The sequence below is a fragment of the Mchenga conophoros genome, linkage group LG1 (genome assembly GCF_057382185.1).
Source record: "Mchenga conophoros isolate Kocher_MC1m ecotype Shallow Benthic linkage group LG1, M_conophoros_male_GT1.1, whole genome shotgun sequence".
Classification (NCBI taxonomy): Eukaryota; Metazoa; Chordata; class Actinopteri; order Cichliformes; family Cichlidae; genus Mchenga; species Mchenga conophoros.
In genome coordinates, this window is record NC_140526.1 from 15,071,814 (window position 1) to 15,091,766 (window position 19,953).

Consider the following 19,953-nt stretch of genomic DNA (forward strand, 5'->3'; position numbering starts at 1 on the left):
CTTAAAGGTTGAATAACTAACTACTTTAATTATCATTTTACCTTTTAAAATTGTAATGGTAATGTAATATTTTACCTTATTATTGTGCTATAGCACTACTTTCTTGGATCCAGTGGACCAGTTGGGTTATGATATTATCTTTGGCTACCACACACAGCAACTTATCCTCAGATACTGTGGATGTTCTGCTTCTGCGTGTGGGCTTCTGTTCATCCAAATGCAAGTTTATGTGCACGTCTGTGCACATATTCCTATGCATGGTTGTGTGTTAGTGTGTGCGTCCTGGCAGGAAAGCAGGGCCAGCCTCAGATGGGCAGCAGCAGACATATTGGTATGTTTCAACCCATTAGCCAATAAAACCGCAGGTAATCACCAAAAAAACACCTCCAGCTGGACAGGGAGGAGAGCATGGGGTGGGAGAGGAAAGGAGAAGAGCGGAGAGAAGAGGTACAGATAAACAATAAGTTGAGACAAGGAATGAGAGAAAAGGAGGAAAGGGGAGGGTGGACTGGGCACATGGATGTAGGAAGGAATTAGGGGTATGTGCGCGCTGGCACGTTTGTGCATGTGTGTGTCGCAGCGTGGAGGAAGTGGCTCTGGCAGCTGCTGTTTCTGTGGCGTCAGTCCAGCGACACCTGACAACCTGCATCTATCACTCCCTTATTGAGAGAGGGGGATAAAGGGGAGTGAAGAGGAGGGCAAAGTATGGAAAAGGGAGGTATAGGGCAATGAAATGGAAAGAGAGAGCCAACAAGAGTGGAAAAAGAAAGGCGGTGGAGAGCACGAAAGAGCAAGATGAAGAAGGGGATAGTGATGTTCACACAAAGAGCAGTCAAAATGTGCAGTAAAAATGTCAGGTGGGAGACTAAAGAGAAATCGTTAGGGTAGTATTAAGTAATACCCATATTGACTTAAAGATGTTTATTGAGTAGTAGACACATTTCTCAATAGTTCAGGAGGCATAAATACATATTTGTGTTTTCTTTTTTTAAATGAATATTGCAAAATCCATACTTTGTGCAGGAGTTGCATTGTGGTGAATTCAAATTTGACTGAGAACCCTTATCCATTTTTCAACTCTGCCTTCTACCCATATTTTCTGTTCCTTATTGTATAAAAAGCCAAAGTGCCAAGGCAAAAGGTATATGAGAAAGGGGGGTTATAGGTATCAGGCTAGGAGAGGCAAAAGAGATACAGCATAGGGGATGGCAAGCCAAAACACACAGTAACATTCACATTACATGATCGGTACAATAGTGATCAATTGTCATGCAGCAGGGTGGACATACCAACATCTCAAAAGAGATTGCAGGGGATTTAAGGCCCTCGTATATACCCCGTCATTCACATAAACACACACATACAAACTTGCCTTTTTTACACAGGAGCCTCCAAGACCCTCTCTGATCTAAGCTTACTCCTGTGCACTGTAAGACACATAAAGAGAGAAATAAAGGCATACCTGCACAGAGAGGAGTGAGATTCTGTTATAAACCTTTCAAATGTAATTCCTGCCCTATACACCTACTCTGATGCATATATGTATCTGAACATGGAAAGGGATTCAGCATACAGTGCATGTTTATTTATCACATGAGATGTAACAGACACATTTGAATGTGTATGAATTAGACTGATGTAAACTACATTTTGCATAAATATGTGTATTACTAAAGTCCACAGATTTTTTTTCTAGGTGTTGTTGCAGTCAGGTACTGTAATCTGAAGTCTCACAGATGTTTCTGTCTTGGCTGTCACTTTAATCAATAAATTATATGGGTTTTTGTTATTGCCTGTTAACACTTACCTTCACAGTAGCAATCAGCATGTGTAGCTGTTAACATTTTTCATCACAGTGAGGGTTTTAAATATTTATTCTTAATGCTGCCAGCTGTATAAGTGGCTCTTTGCTGCAGTTAACAATTTAGCAGCCCTTGCTAGTTTTCTTGAAATGGCAAGGCCCATTAATGCATTCAGATTCTGTTTCATTAGCACATTTAGCCTTAGTGTCCTTCTTAATTGCTGAATTATTCTACTCCTCATGTATCATCAGCATGTAAAGCTCGTGTATAAGCTAACTAGTCCCACATATAGTGTCCATTAGACTGTAAGGGTTCCCTCAGCATCTAGCATGTTTAGCCTTTACTTTAACTAACAAGGCCAATTAATGGGTGTCTTGTTACCCATTAAGAAGTGTTTGTGCATTTAGCGTTTTCCCAAGCTAACTAGCCCCTTAATCAGGCCAGTAATGAGAAAACATCCTCTCCACAGCAGCAGTCAATAGTAATCACTGTTTACTCTGTTTCAGTGGGAGATGTATTGGCTTGCTGGAATACTGTAGTTATCAGGTGGGCATTGGTGAAAGAGAAAGGGATATTTTTCTTTTCACATCCGAATGCAGGTCTTAATACTGATAAATAAACCTGAACATTGAAACAGGTTGGGCAATCTGTAACAATTCAAGCTGTTCCAACAAATCCATAACTATGTTTTGTTCTGAACTGGGAGTAAGTAAATAATTAAGTGGAGGAAATGAGCAGAAATGGAGCTGCAAATAAGAAGACTAACAAGTGGGAAGGAAAAAAATGAGAGGAAAATGGCCACAGGAGCCAAAAAAGATGTTAAAATGCCTCGTTTAGATGTACAGTATATTTTAGTAAAATTAAAAAGATATAAAAGGTATAAGGAAATAAAAGATAGGACAATATACTACTATAATACAGTACGTATGAGAAAGAGTAAAGTACCCACAGAAGTGCTATTAGACTCACTCAGAGTGATGTTTTGGTTGGCCTCGGTTGTGAAGTTAATAGACTTCGGTTAATAATCTTGCTTTCAACACTGCATCCAAGTGTCACCGCCTGTCCTGCTGCTAAGTCACGCAATCTTAGTTGACTTTATGGTCTCATGTAACGTAGACATATCACCTCTGTTAGTGCATACACAGATACACTTCTGTGTTTTTTAAACAGCAATACAGGTGGTGTTCCTGGCAACCAATTTTGTAGTAAAATAAAACAAACATTTTGAATAATTAATTGAAAAAACATTTTAAAAATGGGCAAAATTTTGGGCAGTTTAATAAACACTGGGAAACATTTGTCTCCTCGCCCATCTACAAGCCACTCTAAACCTTATTTTTCAGTAATGAAATCACTTGGTGCTCTCTATGACACTGCACACATATGACATTAGATTAGTTTGTGGCTAACACCCGTAATGCTAGCGTGAAAGCCTTCCTTCAAGTCTGTGCAGAACATGGTGATATATTCTTCCTGTCAAGTGCTTATATGCCACTTTAATCTGACACAGCCTACATATATCAGTACACTTTCTGGTCAAAATACTGCAGGTCTGTCAAAGGTCAAGACAGAGGTAGCTCAATCCATCCATCCATCTATTTTCTTAACTGGTTATCCAGCAAGGGTCAAAGGGATGCTGGAGAATATCCCAGGTGCTACAGGGCAAGATGCAGGGTACAACCAGGATAGTTTGCCAGTCATAAGGCTAGAACAGAGAGGCAGACAACCACCTACATTCCCATCCAAACCTATGGATAAATGAAAATCGACATGAAGAGAATATGCAAAGTCCACACAACCCTTCATGAATGCCAAAACTGGGAGCATTTTTGCTCTGAGGTTCTGTCCATAGTCATCATTTTATGGTTTGTTGTATTGCATACATGTGTCTGTGTGCTCTGTGTTTGTGCTGATGTGTCTATCTGAAATGAAACCTTTTTGTCTATCTTTCTCCAACATGTCTACGTGCCGCAGGCAACATTGAGTACAGCTGTCCAGCCACCAATGAGTGCGAGATCACCAAGAGGAGACGCAAGTCGTGCCAGGCCTGCCGCTTCATGAAGTGTCTGACTGTTGGCATGCTGAGGGAGGGTAAGGGAAAAGGTCTCTTCTTTATATTTTTCGGCTAAATGTGCTACATGTAGCATTTTAACGTCAATTAGGTATTCTGCATCTTAAGCAAACTTTCACATAACGTTGTATTAGCTTACTCATTTGTATGAACGTATTGAACAACGCTACATGCAACTTCTACATGATAATTTGTGTGTGTGTGTGTGTGTGTGTGTGTGTGTGTGTGTGTGTGTGTGTGTGTGTGTGTGAGAGAGAATGCACGGTTGAGTTTAGTTTTAACATCTAAATTCACAAGTTACACTCAGAAATTTATAAGGGCATGTACACACGCAGACCAATTAACAACACTGTATACATGGCTTTTAATTTTGGTTTGCTCAAATAAAGATACAAATTTCAGGTTAACGGCGACGCTCAGCAGTTGTTCAGTGGTGTTGAAAGGTAAAAAAAACACAAGCAGTATTATCTGCCCCCACACCACTTTGATTAAATACACTCACTCTCTCATTTTCACACTCCCATGTTGCCTTTTGCCTCTTTCTCTCCCTCTTGTCTGCCCACCTCTGACCTTTTTACTCCCACTGCACTTCCAACGATGAAAGGAGAGAGAGGAGTGGCGAGTGTTAAAGAGAAAGACTGGGAGAGAGAAAGAGGGATAGAGGAAGGGGGAAGGTGCAAGAAACCGAGGGGAGGAGATGGGGAGGAGTGGGGAGAGAGATTGATTTATAGGAGCAGAGGAGAGGGACCAAGGGAGGATGAGAGGCAGGGGGAGGATGGTTGAATGAAGCAGAAAGCGTGTGAGAGAGAAAGAGTAGAAGAGAGGAGGGTCAAGGTTGTAATTGATGGGAGACCTGGCCTACGCCCCCTTCCCTACAGTGGTCAGGGAGCATGCCTGTGCCGACGCCTGCCAGCCCTTCCTCCATCCATTTCTGTCTTCATCTAGCCCTACTATTCTCCCGCTCATTATTACTGTACTCTTTCTGATGCTTTTTTAAATGTCTTATAGCCATTGTCCTTCATGTTTTTGTGCATCCTGTCGGGACCATACCCGCTGCTTTTTAATCAGTTCAGGTAAACTGTTATAGAAAGAAAACAAAAACATGACAGCACATTGAGCTTTCTATACACATTTTTTTGAATTTATTTACATCTTGACGTACTGGAGATTTTAAAAAGTATAAAAATATAGCTGTACACATAATGAAATCTTGAAAGACAAGAACCTTGTCATTATTGTATAAACACCCCAAAGGAAATATGAAATTCAGGAAACTTTTCACTGTGAGCTTCAGAATTATCCAGAAGTTTCTTTTTAGTGTAGAAGCGCTCGACTCTGCCGCTCTCTTTCTTCCACTCACACACACTCACAAAAGGAGACACACAAACACACACACTCCCAACAAGCTGCTGTCGTAGCGTTTGTTCTCCCAGTTGATCTGACGTAGGCAGAACCTATGTCTCATCTCCTGTTTTGTCTCGAGTATGTGTATGTGGCCACAAACATGCACACACACGTGTAATAGCATGTATTATTGGCAGTTTCACCAGTCTCGCAGTTTACACAGCTGAGGCTGCATCCTCCTGCTTTACAAAGAAACCACATTTCCCTCGTCTAAAAAAAGTCACACAAGGCAATTTATTTATATTAACATTTTGCTATTAATACAACAGTTTTAAGTAATTTTTTTTCATCTATAGTTTGTGTAAAAGTTGGAATCTAGGGAAAACAAAACCAGATGCACTGATGTGCTCTTAAGTCTCATAGATAACCACTTATTTTATTGTAAAGGAATGTGCTATATGTAGCCGAGGGATATTGTATCGGTGTTTTTCTGTCCCAAGCAGGGAAACAAATAGCTGCCTTTTGTTGCCTCTGCCTCCGTACTCTACACACATATATCATGCACACACACATCGGCCCACATATCTATACATCAACATGACAGACCACAGCCACCCCATTTGTTGTGCAATGTGTGAATTTAATACAGGGGTTTCTCGCTCTACATATGAATAAAGGTCATTTGGAAAATTGATACATCCATTTCCCCCTATTTCCATGTTTTAATTCCTTTTGAACCCTTGGGAAATTTGAAATGATCAACAGCTATATAAAAGAACTGAACATTTTCCTTCACCTTAGTTTTACTCTGCTGGAGGTGTTCTGTTAAAATATACAAATTATTGTCATTTTTAAAGAACTAGTAAATCTTGCTGATTTTCTCAAATTTTCCACTTTCCATTTTTTCCCCCTTGAATTTGGTCAAGATATTAAACGCATCATGACCCATACTTTGTCTGGAAAAATTTACTGAAAGGACTTTAAAGACTTAAAATATTAACCATGCAATATCAGGAAAAAAGTTGTGATTTCCTATTGCTAAACTATAAAAGAAAAGTTTTTTACTTTGTGAAACCTTGTGAATATTTCAACCTTTATGTTATTTCTTGTTTTCCTTCCAAAAATGTGAGTTCATTAAAGAGTTTTCTGCATAATGCACATATTTAGGTCTAGTAAGTCTTCTCAGCATTTCAGAGCATCAAAATTAATTAACATAATTAATCTACCCAGGTAAGCATCTTAATAAATCGGACAATGGATCTATTTCATATACAAAAAACACTAATTTAGGAGCATTGCCTACCATGTATCATACTGCCCTTCTGGCTGTAAGCAGTGTTACTGCAAAATTGCATAGATATAAATGGTAAGTGGCTAGATCAGTTAGTATCAGGGCTAACTATAGTTGTCAGGGGCTAGCTCACGGTAGAAAGGTGAAGATAAAGTGGTAAGGGTGGAGTGGGCAGGAAAACATGGAGTAGTGTGTGTCTTTCTGTGTGTGTGGATACTGTAGTTTACCCCTAAGGGCAAGATCAGCCTCAAATTAGCTTTGTCGCCCTGGGAGACAGAGAGGGTGAGATGAAGAGCAAGTGAGGCAGCAAGGAAGTGCGTGTGTTTGTCGGAGACTGAGAAAGAAGGAGAGAATAGGGGCCAGAGGGTCAGTAAACCAACTCTGAGTTGAGTTCTTTCTTTACATGTTCTCTTAAACACACACCTGATCATGTGAATGCACTCCCACTTGTCCATGTAAAATATTGGATTTTCTCAGCCACCACTGTGAGGACAAGAGGAGGCGAGGAGTAAGCGAGCAGGGGATAAACTGAAGGAAGGAACAAATACAGGGCACCCACCCACCAATATGTAGCAGCTAATTTCTGGAGCAAGGCAATTAAATGGCCTGGTTACATTATGAGAACTACCCCTCTGGCAATGGCTGTCTGTCCATTTTTAATGAGGTCATAATGATGCGTCAGCTGAAGACCAAAAGGTCATGAGGCGGGACTTAAATCTGCCTAGAGAGAGGGGAGTGGTAGTGAGAGAACAAGGGTGTGATTGCAGGTAAAAAAAAATGTATAAAAATTAACATATTAAAATGAAAGAAGGTTGAAAGAGATTTTTAACAATCCCAGGTTTTTTTTTATTTAATTAAATCTGCAAAAAAGCAACAGTAATTACAATGTTGCTGTCAGTTCTTACCCTCCGTGCTCAAATGGCAAGGCAAGACCGACTTAATGCATTCAATATCAGCAGTAATGCATAGAATGATCATGAACAGCAAAACACAGATCAGACATTTGAACATGAAACGCTTTGGCAGAGACACACAACCCAGGAGCCAGCAATATTCAGTAGGCGTGCATACTGTACATATGCTCATACTGACAGATTTGCTCTCTTACAACAGCAGCTTTGATGATGCCACGTCTGATGAATCGTGGTTAAACAGACAGAATGTGTTGAATCCAAAACCAAAGCCTCCATTTCTATAATGCCATTAACGGCCAGCTGGATTCAGATGGTGGACTACTAGAGGGACAAGTCCACGGACTGCAAATATAAACCTTGGCATAATGCCCCACACATGCACATATATACACACACATTAACAATCTGTGCCAACTTTGGCCATGCTCCCCACGGCCCCTAAGACCTAATGAGGGAGATCGGGTGGAAGGCCCCAGTCTGTGAGGGTGTGTTTGGTGTGGGTATATGCAGCTGGTGTAGTGTGCATCATAACTCCCCTCACAGCTCAATGATCTTGACTGCTGCTGTCCAATTTCATCACTCGACACATATGCATTTATACACACTGTGCTGAAAACAATTGGCTGATAAACATATAAAGATCATTTCTTAAAAAAAAAAAAAAGACTCGTTCCTTGAAAGATGCGAGTTATTAAAGGTTAAAAAATGATGAAATGACCAGGAGCAGTTTAAGGGTCAGTGAATAAACAGGATCGTAGAAGAAGCTGAAAAAAACAATATAAAGGATGCAGAGTGGGTGATGGAGAGAGGGAATGAGACAAGAAGAGAGGGGAAACAAAGGAGGAGAGCGCCAGACAACTGGTGGCGTCTGGTGTTCCCCTTGGGAAACTTGTAGCTAAATCTGGCCCTGTAGCATCTGTCCTGCATGAGTGTGTGCGAGTCCGTGTGTGTGCAAATGGCATCTAGTTGCATCCCAGCTAGAAAGGAGCGATAATGGAGATGGTGTGACGAGAGATCTGTCTAAGTGGTCCACTTTCTCTCACGTACACTTTCTTTTTGAGGAGAGGGGAAGAGAGGAGACCTTTGACCTTTGTCAAACCCTTCATTGGCATCATTTTTTGCCAGCAAACATAACTAAAACAAAACTTTAACATATGTACGATTTTAGCCCAACCCACTACCCAAAACCCTCAAGAAGAAATACACAAAAATTAATAAATGAATAAATACATACCTACATTCAGTGGAATAATAAAAATGTAAAAGTCAGATAATATGCCATTACATTGCAAAGGACACCAGTTACATTGGACATTAATGACTCCCCAAACAGAAACAAAATCTTCAGTGTCAGATAACATTTTATGATACACAAATTTTATTTTTTTTTATTTTATTTTTTATTTTTACAGATCCTATCACTTTGATCTGATCTTCACATCAGCTCATGCTTGATGCTCATGCATGCCTGACCTATTAGAAGGTTAATCAGATACATCTTGGCTATGTCACAAAGTACTTTGGATTAAAAAAAAAAAGAAAAAAAGACTGTCTTTTAAAATGATCCTTGAACCAGCAGTAGATGCTTCTTCATATAGTGCCAGTTTCTGTCCAAAAATGCTGATGTCCTTTTGGCCAGTTATAAAAAGTGTCACATCATCAGCATATAGCTGACAAGCTCACTGTGATTATTACTTCATTCGCAAAGGTCAACTCTGTACATCCCTGCCTGATGCCTCTTTGAATAGGGACAGGTCGGCTAAGTCCTTCCCCCACTTTTACAATAACAGTGGTGCCTGAATACAACAACCTGATCCAAATAGTCAAAGTTTTGCCAGAACTAAAGACCTCTAATATTCTAAATAAATAATAATGATCAACTCTGTGAAATGCCTTTTCCTGATCCTGGAGTTTAAACAAATCAAAAATGTCTTAATTTTCTGGATTTCTCAAATCCAAAAAATCCACATCAAATTATTCATAATAATCCATTTAGGAAATGATGTTTAATTGACATGATTGACGTGTAATCTTTAAGTGTGTTACATAAACACATTTAACACAAATTTTACAGTCTGTACATCAGAGTTAATCTCATCTGCAGTTCTTTAGCTAGTCGAGACCTCTTTTTTGGGTAGCAATGTCAGAGCTGCCCTTGACTGCAGCTCGGTCTAAACAGTCTATCAGAACTTCTTATAGCTCCTTTTTCCAGCATAGTCTAGAATTTCTTCTGAAATTTGTCAGGAAGCCCATCAACCTGAGATGAACCTCAAGTTCATCAAAAGAAATGGTGGTCCCCTGGAAAGCAGCAACCTGCCTAAAGCCTTCCGTCCATTATCCCAAGGCCTGTTACCCAGATCTCCAAGCTTCCGCTGTATTCTTGTTGAGTTATGAGCATAAACATTTGTGAGTAAAAATGTCTTATCCGTTGAATGTACTTTCGTTACTTTCACCACTTGGGTCCTACCCTACTCCGCTTCACACATTGAAGCATTTATTAAAATGAAGAAAATAAAACTGCTACAGCCCACACTAAGATTAGTGCCATAACTAAGAAAACACTGCCCCCTCAAACCAATTCCTCCTTCAGCTTCATTATCTAATACGCTGTGTTTCCTCTAAAGGATCATATCATTGTTTTTATTTCCACTAAGCTCGGCTGTTACTGCTCGCCTTTCTCTATCCTTGCTCCCATTGATGTTTAATGTTCCCATTCTTAAAACATTCATAACAAGCAGAAAGAAGAAAAAGAGGATAGTGAAATGCTTCCAAGAGAACACCACTTTCTGTGCTCAGGACTTTTTGCTGTACTTTTCTTCAATTTTTCCTCCTCAATTTAGTCACTATCTTTTTCAGATTTAACCTTTTTTTTTTGGTTTGTTCAGCTGTTCACAACAAACCACTCTCCTTATCTTTGGAAGAGATTTAATAAATCAATCAACATCTGGAAAAAGTCTAGCTTTGACAGACTGTCTGCCAAAGATTTCATTGAAAAAGCAGTTGATATCCTGTAACAAATGTGTGACTGCTCATCCATCAGATACAATGTTGGAAACATGTTTTCTTCCTCATTTTCAACATTCAAAAAGGATGCAGTTATACCTCGATTCTGAGGCACACCTGTCATTGCTAATCTCTGGCTATCACCTTGATTTTCTTCCACTGCTCCTCTCTTGCATTTCATCTCATATGTCTGTTTTCAGTGTGTGGGGGTCCTTTGTGCAGACACGAATAGCATTTGTGTCCAATGTCATACTATACATAACATTTCATACTGGCAAAGCTTTCATAAACCGGCATTTTAATAATTGACTTTGAAAGATACCTCCTGAGTCTGGAAAAGAGGCATTCAGGTAGATGTCTCAGAAGAGACTGAATGCGCTGTAGTCTGACGTCTTTGCAGTGGAATGAAACTGTTCTAAAGCCACCAGCGAACTTTCCAAAGTGGGTCAGCTCTTTTTCCAGCAGTTCATTAGGGATGACACCAGAGACGGTAATTTGTGTTGAAGGCAAAAATAACGGTGGAACAAATCACTGAAGATAAATTTTTCCTACGTTCAAGGACGGCATGTAAAGAAAATTTGTAAAAAAGACACATTCCAAATGTCCCAAAATCACTCAGCAGCTTGTTTATTTTATTATCCAACAGTCAAAGATATTTATTTATGTAAGAGGAATATTAGTGACAGAAGATGAGAACACAGCCTTAAAAAGCAAAAATAAAGCCACGTTTTAAGGATCCCACTCGAGCTCACGCACGCTCACAGATTCACACACCAGTGACAGCCACCTGCCCACTGCCTTGGGCAATGCTCTTCTGATCTGTTCTGGTCGAAACAAACATCACCGCACACACTTTTCTCCCAATTTTCATCACGTCCATTTCGCTTCTTTATTTTTATTTCTTACATTTTTTTGTTTTTTTTATTTGAGCTACATAACCTGATTTTCTGATTTTCTGATGTTGAAGCATTGGAACAGCAGTTACATGACTTTGTAACTTTGTAACTTTGTAACCCAATTGTATTGAACACATAGGGACAATCTTGGATGTCATTTCATCAACACTGCAGTTTAAAACACACAATAGGTCAGAGTCAGGGAGAAGGTGTTCAGCTTTTTTACAGCTTTAAAATTACTACCACTTCTATCATTCTATACTGTCCTCGTCCAGTTTCCTTGTGTCTTGACTTTTTCAGCGTTCCTCCATTTTTTTTTTTTTTTTTGTGATGCCTCTTTCTCTTTCTCAACCAAAATCCAGATATTTTATTTGTCTACCTACTCCTCTCTTCACTTTGTTCCATACCTCTCACTTCTTTTCCTTCTTTCATTCTCTTATCATGACATTGATCATCTGAAATCAATCCACATTGTGTTTTTCTGTCCACCCTCTTTTGTTTTTTCCTCTGTCTTTCTCTTGCATGCACACTTAGATGTCAAAGGCATTTGGCTCGTAATCCTTCAACTGTTCAAGAACACGCACACATTCGCTGACACAGAGTGACGCCAGTGCAGTGTAAAAATCTATGCTGATGTGATCAGTGCAGATCGTGCTATTGACAGACAGCAATATTCCCACGATAGGAATGATTCACCTTCATCACTGTCACAGAGTCAGTCAGTTGGGTGTGTATATGAATGTGCACAGACTATGACAAAAGTGGTATAATCAAGGCATGTAGCTTAACCTACTGTATTTTGAAAAGGTAAATATGCAGTATTAATTGCGCAGTTTCATGTGCATCTGACATTCATAACAAAAATGTTTTGTGATGCAAAACAAATTGTGGTATTTGTTAGATACTTGTTTGTGTGTTTGAGTGAAAAGTTGTCTAGCTGGGACTTACTCTCTCCTTCTCCTATAATTTCATAGCCTGTAAACTACTTTCTTCCCTCTGTTCCCCCTTTGCTACACTATTTTGTAATAATCGCTTAATGTGTTTTAGCATTTATTTATTCAAACTCAATTTTTCCCAATTCCCATTTTACTGTTACTGTTCTTCCATGCCCTTGCCCTTTTTTTTCTATATGCATTCATTCTTTTTCTGATCGCTAAATTTACGTTCCCGTTGCCTTTTTCCCTCTTCCCTCTCTACTCGTTTCTTCTTTCCGCTCTCCGCATTCCTTTCCTCCTCTCCCCTCTTGCCCATTCTTTATGATTTGAAGGCTCATTTGTTAAAAGGAGGTAGCCCACTCTCACTCTTCCCCTAGCTTCCTCTTGTCTCTTTTTTGTGGGCTTTGGAAATATAATTTTCAATTTTTAATTTGATTCATTTAGATTTGATCATTAATCAGTGCTGAGAGAGAGTTAATTTGGTGGAAAATAGATGAGGTAGTTAGAGAGGGCTCTTTATGAAGTGAGCTTAGCCCAGCACTGGGTCTTTTAGGTATATGGGAAAGAGAAAGAGTAAAATTAAGAGTCTGCATGTAAGAGTTTATATTATGTACAAGAGAAAAAAGCCTCAGTGTAACTGAAAGTAGTTTGAAAGTGTGACAAGACTAGCAGTTTCTCCCAGCCTCTGTTACATTCAACTTTTCTGGTTTACAGCACATCAGACAAATTGCAAACAAATTACATAAGAAATTAGTATCTGAACTTACAACCTAATGTTGGTTTATATAAAAATACAACATACTGTGATGTAAATACATTCACAAAGCAACATACCACATGTGAGTATCTGCCCTTCTCAGCTGATGAATTACATTTTTATGTAAAAAACAAAAGAACAAGACAAAAACAACAATACTAAATACAGAAAAAGTACTTAATCTTAGAATCTAACTGCACCGTGTAATAGCACTATCTGGGCAGAAATTAATAAAGCTTATTGCTTTTTGTTACTGTCCTTGACAGGGAAGGACACGATTGACCTGGAAACTGCCTTAGTTAGTTTAACTGCTCCCATGAGTAACATAACATTCAGTTTTCTTCTGCTTTAATATTATGCTGCTTTCTTACAGTATATTACTAGCATGGCTAGTTATACCATAGTTATGTATTTTGTGGTGGTTTGCACAGTGTCTTTGTGCACTGCGGAACAAGCAGAAGTTACAGGTGTTTCATAAATACACACAGAGACACGTGAAACATTTTCCCCAAATCTTTTTTTTTTTGACAGAACCACAAGTTTTGTGTTAGTCTGTTTCAATATGTCACTATATTATGAATCTGTAATCTCGAAGCTTTAAATCACTGACATGCTTCTTTTAAGCTATGTCCCATTTGTTTCATTTAGTCAATAATTTTCTCTCATCCTAACACTTACCTTTTTCCTGCCCTCTGTTTCTATCAGCCCCCATTTATTTTTTCATTTTTTGGCCAACCACTGATGCAGGTAGCAGCTGAAAAAGCTGCTTGTCTGGACTTACCTAAACACAACATAGATGTGTGGGTTAGCGAGGTGTAGACATTGTATAAGTGTGTATGTGCTAGAAAAAGCAAAGAGTGGGTGTGTGAGTGGTTTGTACCCCCTGGTGTTAAGAGTCTCTTGACCGTTTGCTGACACTGGCCCCCCCACTGTACCTGGACTGTCAGCCCTTCTGTCTACCTGTCCCTGTCTCAGGCATTTTCACACATACACACAGATGCATGTAATGTTCAGTTCACTGGTTTGACTACTGCCTGAGCTCATTACGAATTTTTAAATGAATATATTTCCATGTGCACTCATGCCAACATGACATATTTGGAATAAAGGTAGTCTTCAAAACGTTCAAATAAACAAACTCATATAAAACAGGAGAACATATCGACTTACAAATGCACAAAGATGCTCCCTGACATTTTTCTCCTGCTGCCAATAGAAGTCTTTCTGTTAAATCTCTTGAGGTTTGTTGTCATGAATGTGGTCAGCACATTTTTTAGAGGATTTAAACGTCTCTATGTGAGCAAATCTCTCTCTTGCTTTCACACGCCTATTGCTTTCCTTTCCATCATCCATCCTTTTTCTCTCCAACTTCTTGGATGGATGGATAGATGCACAAAACTGAAAGACTGTCAGAAAAATGTGTTTAACGTTATTTACCTAATTTACATGCTTTCACTATACAGTTCAGTCTCTTTTCTAATATTTTGCAGTTTCCCCTGCTCTCTGTTCACCCTCAACATAATATGGTTTGGTATATCACAGCATCCAGTATATTTTATGGTGCTAGTGTGCGCTAATGTTTAAAATAAGCCAAAGCCTTTAAAATTGTGAGTTTAATTCATTGTATAAAAGTCTGATTACTAATTTAATATCTAAAAGATGAGATACACATGGTGGGCCTCATTCTGCAGCCATTCTAGTAATTAATTTTGTATCTCCTCCTAAAGTTACTAATTTTATTGCTTAATAGCAGAAGCCTAGACTCATCTAAAGATTTGGCATCCTCTTAAACCCTCTTATCCTTTCCTTTCCTTTCTTCTCCTCTCCTTTCCTCTTCTCTCCTCCTCCAGGGTACATGACACCTCTGTCTTTCTTATCCATCTTTAAGTGGTAACCACGGTAACATCCAATCCCCTGAGAGATAGGTCTAATTAAATTAGGACTCCTTTGTGTCAATTAATTAACGAGACAGAGAGGGAGACAGCAATAGAGAGACCAAGATTGGGCAAGAGACAGTAAAAGAGTCGGAAAGCCAGAGAGTCAAAGTGAGCAAGAGGGGCCTTCTACTCAAATGGCTTCTATAAATTAGTCTTGTTGTAGAAGAAAAGGAGAAAAAGTGAGTTTAGCAAGCCTAAGAATAACAAAAGAGTGAATACTTAACACGTACATACATACAGACCCAGCCTTGTAAATCAAAGATCCATCTCCCTCCTCCTTTTACTATCTGCTTGCATAGAAGGCGATGCGAGTCTCATTTTTCTTGCCATCATTAACTACTCAAAGAGATTAAAATCTGTCTTTATTTTTTGTGTAATGTACACTATATTGATACATACTTCTCTCTGTCATTTCTCACAGGTGTTCGTCTGGACAGGGTTCGCGGTGGAAGACAGAAGTACAAACGCCGGATAGATGCAGACAACAGCCCGTACCTGAATCCACAGCTGGCTCTGCCCCCCAAGAAGCCATGTAAGAAAACACACATGCAAAAAAACACACATGCTCTGACTACAAACAGCATGTAAGATGGTGCTTTTCTCTACAAAGTTGACGTGGGATTTTCAAGGACACATGCGTGCTGACTTTAACAACTAGATGTGCAGAGGATCTGATGTCGTGTGTGGAAGAAACTACAAAATGACGGGCAACTGACTGCACACAAAATAATTTTCAACAAAATATCGTATTACCTTAGTAGACAGTGCTCAAGCAATAACCAGTTTCTGTCCTAATGGAAACAGTTGGCCAGTAAAAACATTTCAACTTACACACACACATAAACAGAAACACAGTAGTGAGAAGCCCATCTGTTTGGGACCATGTTTATCTCCCTGTTTCTGCTGCTACCAGTTTGGGATCATAACATTTTATATGTGTAATATTTCACCATAAAGGTATTCATTTAGCACCAGTTGGATTGGCTGCAGTTTTTTAAAGAATAAAACCGCAGCCAAAGCCTGATGAGTAAAAATTAACAAGGGAAAGAGTGACTGAGAGTGACAGAGAGACAGGTAGAGACAGAGAGGGAGAAAGACCGAGTCTAAACAAGGCCGTTTCTCAGAGAGAGAGGAGGGAAGAGGGGTGAGAGAAAAGGAGGGAGGGAGACCAGCCAGAGCCCTAATCCGGATTAAATCCAATCTGGCAACCGCATCAAACTAGAGTTAGCTCTCTAGCTAACCGTCTGCCTCCACACACACGTCACACACACACACCCATATGCAGTGCAGATTGAGCAGTGTTTAGCAGCTTGGTCCCCAAAGCCCATTTTGCTTAAAGCTGGAGCATATTCTGGTTTAGGCCAATATGCTGAATGGCTGCACAACAGCTTACTGGGACTTTTGCACTACTAATCATTGAAATGATGGGATAAAGTGAATATGTGTACACTATGTGTGTGTGTTTGTACTGTGTGTGTTTGCTTACACAAAGCACCTGTGAGCTATCTGAAGGCCTTCCTTGGCAGGCTATTTAATTTAAAATTATATTTAACTCTTTTTAGTCTTGTTAAACTATTCTTATCAGGCATCATAATTTGGAAGAGAATACAGGAAAAAAATATGTATTTAATCTGTGCTAGTTACATCTGTTCCATAATATGAATGATTATTTCCATGAAGATAAATCTGTCCAACTTAAAATCAAATTTGCACATTTTAAAAAATACATTACAGTTAATGTAGACTTACTTTATCTCTCTTGTTCATTCTCTCTCTCACACAGTCAATACACACACGTTGTGTCCCTCTGTCTCTCCCTCAGATACACTCACACAGCCTATCTATCTGTTGCCCAATCCCTAGCTTCAGCGTCCCCATTGATTGTGTGAGAACAGAACAATAGCCCAGGGTTTGGAAATGGGCTTCCATTGATTCTAATTAGGGAAACATTAAATAAGATTTACCCACAGATACTGCAGTATATGTATACACTCACACACTGTGTATGTGTGGGTGTATGTAAGAGAATTGGGGGTGGTGGACAGTGTTAGATCAATACACAACTCATCCCCACAACTCTCTTTCACTCTCTCTTGCTGTTTATCTCTATCTAGCTGTCGCTCTCTGGACTCCTCCTGTCTGTCTTTTACAATCTATTCATGACTCACTTTCTACCTTTCTATCTTTTCCCATTTTTTCATTGCTAATCTTGCTCTCTTTTTCTATCCTTCACTTCACTCTTGCGCTTCTATCCTCTGTTATTATTCCCATGCTTGATTAGTCAGTGGATTAATTTGGAAGCAGGGTATCAGTCTGTTACTAATGGGCCATAGAGGTCTCATCACCACATGTCACCATTACCGGCTGAGCCGTTTGGCTTTCAGTGTTATCTTTCCCTGCTGTATGTATCAGTGAAACTTCTTAAGACTGTCTTACAAAACAACAGTTTTGGGCATCTTGGATCAACTGGCGATAGAAGGCTATAACCACTGGAGAATCGAAAACATTTCAATACCTTGTTTGATTTTTTTTGTGCAGTCCTTTTTTATGTTTTGTGCTAAACTCTAAAAAGGCTTTCAGATAAGATCAACACTTGAAATTTGGTGTTTTTGAAGGAATAGTGTGTTTTTGGCAGATTCAAGGGTTGAAAGGTTTTAAATTTATGCTTATTGCAACGTGAACATCTGAAAATTGTGTGTTGATTTCATACTCCTAACGTTTCATACTCCTAATGTTTCATACTCCTAACGAGTCTGAATTTACATGCTTCATTTTTGCGTATGGGAATACAGACAGGTGAGAAATTAAAGGGAAAAAGAGCACCATGTGATATATTGGTCCAAAATCTGCAATAGTTCTTCAGTGGGATGACTCCAAGGTGAAAGCATACGATTCACATCATTTTACGGAACAATTTAGTGACCTAGGTGATCATTAATTTGCAATCACTGTTCACTCCATGGGGAGATGTGGTCCCAAACAATGCAAGCAAAATGCACCCCCTATCAAAATAGATCCACCAGTTCTCCTTCATTTGTCCACTGTGCGTGTTTGTCTTAAATATAGCTTAAGACGTATGTGTTACCAGCAGGCCATAATATGAGATTTGCACATGACCTTTCATATTTTTGTACCGGACTGGGGTGAAACAACTTGTAGCCTTACACGACAAAAATTCACCATTTCTCTGTCTCTGTGTCTTTCTCCTTGTCTGGTGGTCATGTCAGTTGCCTTTGGCTGCCTTGCAGATAACAAAATCGTATCTCACCTGCTGGTGGCTGAGCCAGAGAAGATTTATGCCATGCCGGACCCGACAGTACCAGACAGCGACATCAAGGCCCTGACTACGCTGTGTGACCTGGCAGACAGAGAGCTGGTGGTCAACATTGGTTGGGCCAAACATATTCCAGGTAGGGAAAAAGAAAATTCTCCTGTGCCCTTTCTCTCACAGGTTCATTACTAAAAGCGAGGAATTTAAGAATTTAATCTTCTTAAACTAACTTAAACTAACCTCTTTTCTCTCGTAATCTGATAAAATTTGGAGCTGGAGTACAAGATCGCAAAATTAACATAATAACTCAAGTGATTCAAGATGAGGTCTATGGCAAAATGTTTAGCTTTTGTTTCAGCGAATAAAAACTTATTGAACAAGACTATGCTGAACATCCATATGTACATACACAAAAGGACTCAAATATATGCACAGGCACACATGTAATGTAGATTTAATTTGTTGTTTTCTCTGTCCTTACCCTTTTTACAAGTAAGTGGCTCAAGTTAGGCAGGTTATGTACTGGGCTCAGAGTGCATGTGGGCATGTACGTTCGTGTGTGTGTGTGTGTGTGTGTGTGTGTGTGTGTGTGTGTGTGTGTGTGCAGCTTTCTGTATAAAGCGAGCGAAGCGCAACGATTGCTTGGCGGAGGAGAGAAGATGGCGTGATTAGATGAACGAGGAAGGCAATCCACTGCTCACAGAGAAAGATAGAACTCTTCATCTTCCCTGTGTGTGTGTGTGTGTGTGTGTGTGTGTGTGTGTGTGTGTGTGTTTGTGTGAAGTGAACACCTTATGAAATCCTCACTGTTTACAGCGCTGAACACCTATCTAATACTCACACTCACACCAAGCTCACACAAACACCCATACATGTCCACACACAAAGTGATCTACTGTTCACTCAGGTTGGAAAGGATTGTCAGAAAGAAATACGCCTCCTCAACGTTCTTTATCAGCCTCTCACACACGCATGCACACAAACGCACACACACACACACAAAGAATAGAGTCAGATAGACCTGTTAACCTTTTTTCAGCCATCTTGTTCCACATCTTGTCGTGCATGTGTGTGTGTGGTGACTCTCTGCAGGTTGCACATGTGAACACACACATGCACAAGTCTTTGCTCTCCATGGTACAGTAATTTTTTTAATCAAATTGATGGAGAGAGACAGAGAGACAAAGAAAAAAAAGACAGAGGCAGAGAGAGGGGAGGTGAAGCCAATTTATGCTTCATGATATGGCTGCGATGTGCCGCATACACACGCGCGCGCACACACCCATACACGCACACAAAGGCTGCTAACAGTGGTAACAACGTGTCAAGGCAAGCGCCAGGCAGCTAATTTGAAGTCATTAGATGTCTGCCGTACTGGCAACAATTTGTTACGCTCTCACACACACAAACACACCCAGAAAAACACATCACATACACACACTGAGTTAAGAGCCGTCTGTGGATAGCGAGGAGCCTAAATTGTAAACTAATTTAAACATCACTCAGCGTTAGAGAGGCTGCCTGCAAGACAGGCCCCCGGATAACAAGGCTAGGGTACGCGCGTTTGTGTGTGTCAGTGTGTGTGTCATGTTTGACACACACAGTCACCCGACGTTAGAGACTTTTGACACCACACACGCACATATTCACGCATATCTCTTTGATTGGTTCTTTTATTCTAAGACTTATGTGTGTGCACGCTGATTTCCATACTGATATGGCCTTATGCAAA

At 39.7% G+C, this 19,953-nt stretch overlaps 1 protein-coding gene across 5 annotated transcripts in view; it reads left to right on the forward strand.

Moving 5' to 3' along the window:
• Window positions 1–19,953, forward strand: part of esrrga (estrogen-related receptor gamma a) — a 73,694-nt gene that overhangs the window by 24,771 nt on the left and 28,970 nt on the right. For 2 of the 5 annotated variants that reach the window (XM_085267372.1, XM_085267340.1), the window contains exons 4-6: window positions 3,777–3,905; window positions 15,372–15,482; window positions 18,178–18,360. In XM_085267372.1, the coding sequence (XP_085123498.1) occupies window positions 3,777–3,905; window positions 15,372–15,482; window positions 18,178–18,360 (423 nt within the window). The remainder of the gene's footprint in view (window positions 1–3,776; window positions 3,906–15,371; window positions 15,483–18,177; window positions 18,361–19,953) is intronic. The other 3 variants (XM_085267355.1, XM_085267348.1, XM_085267363.1) reach the window with 3 other exon arrangements.